This window comes from Nestor notabilis, unplaced genomic scaffold (genome assembly GCF_000696875.1).
Source record: "Nestor notabilis isolate BGI_N333 unplaced genomic scaffold, ASM69687v1 scaffold19947, whole genome shotgun sequence".
NCBI classification, from domain to species: Eukaryota; Metazoa; Chordata; class Aves; order Psittaciformes; family Psittacidae; genus Nestor; species Nestor notabilis.
In genome coordinates, this window is record NW_009937134.1 from 976 (window position 1) to 1,571 (window position 596).

General features: G+C 62.4%; 1 protein-coding gene across 1 annotated transcript in view; it reads right to left on the reverse strand.

Annotated features, from left to right (window-relative positions):
* TRPV4 (transient receptor potential cation channel, subfamily V, member 4) overlaps positions 1-596 on the reverse strand; it is a gene marked incomplete at its 5' end in the record, with an annotated part of 2,425 nt that overhangs the window by 718 nt on the left and 1,111 nt on the right. The window contains 1 exon segment of the mRNA XM_010018683.1: positions 5-452. Within this exon segment, the coding sequence (XP_010016985.1) occupies positions 5-452 (448 nt within the window).

The following is a 596-nucleotide window of genomic DNA, read 5'->3' on the forward strand; positions in this document are numbered from 1 at the left end:
CTGCCGGGAACACCAGGGACCCCTCAGCCTCTTGCTGGATGCACGGGGGTCCCTCACCCAGGTAGTGCTGCTCTGATGGAGCTTGGGGTGTCACAGCGGTGCAGCCCCCCTTGCCCAGCAGCTCTGAGGTGGTACCTGCAGCTTCCAGATGTGCTTGCTCTCCTTGGAGACTTGGCCCACGGTTTCGCCCATGAGGGCGATGAGCATGTTGAGGAGGAGCACGAAGGTGAGGATGATGTAGGTGACGAGGAGGATGATGAAGACGCCAGGGTACTTGGCGCTCTCGAGCATCTCCAGGTCGCCCATGCCAATGGTGAGCTTGAAGAGGTCGAGCAGGAAGGTGCTGAAGGTCTGGCTGTCACGGCACGAGGGGTAGGTGGGCACCGTGCAGTTGGACTGCTCCTCACCGCAGGACTCGCTGCTGGGACACGGGTTGAGGAGGGACACCAGGGCTGGGGAGAAGCGTCAGAGATGGCAAGTCCATGGGGACAGCAGCAAGGACGGGGTCCACAGTGGGACCCCACACTGGCCGAGCCCCTCTCCATCACAGGAGGAGGCACAGGCTGAGCCTGCAGACAGGCATGAGCTTGTCCTTC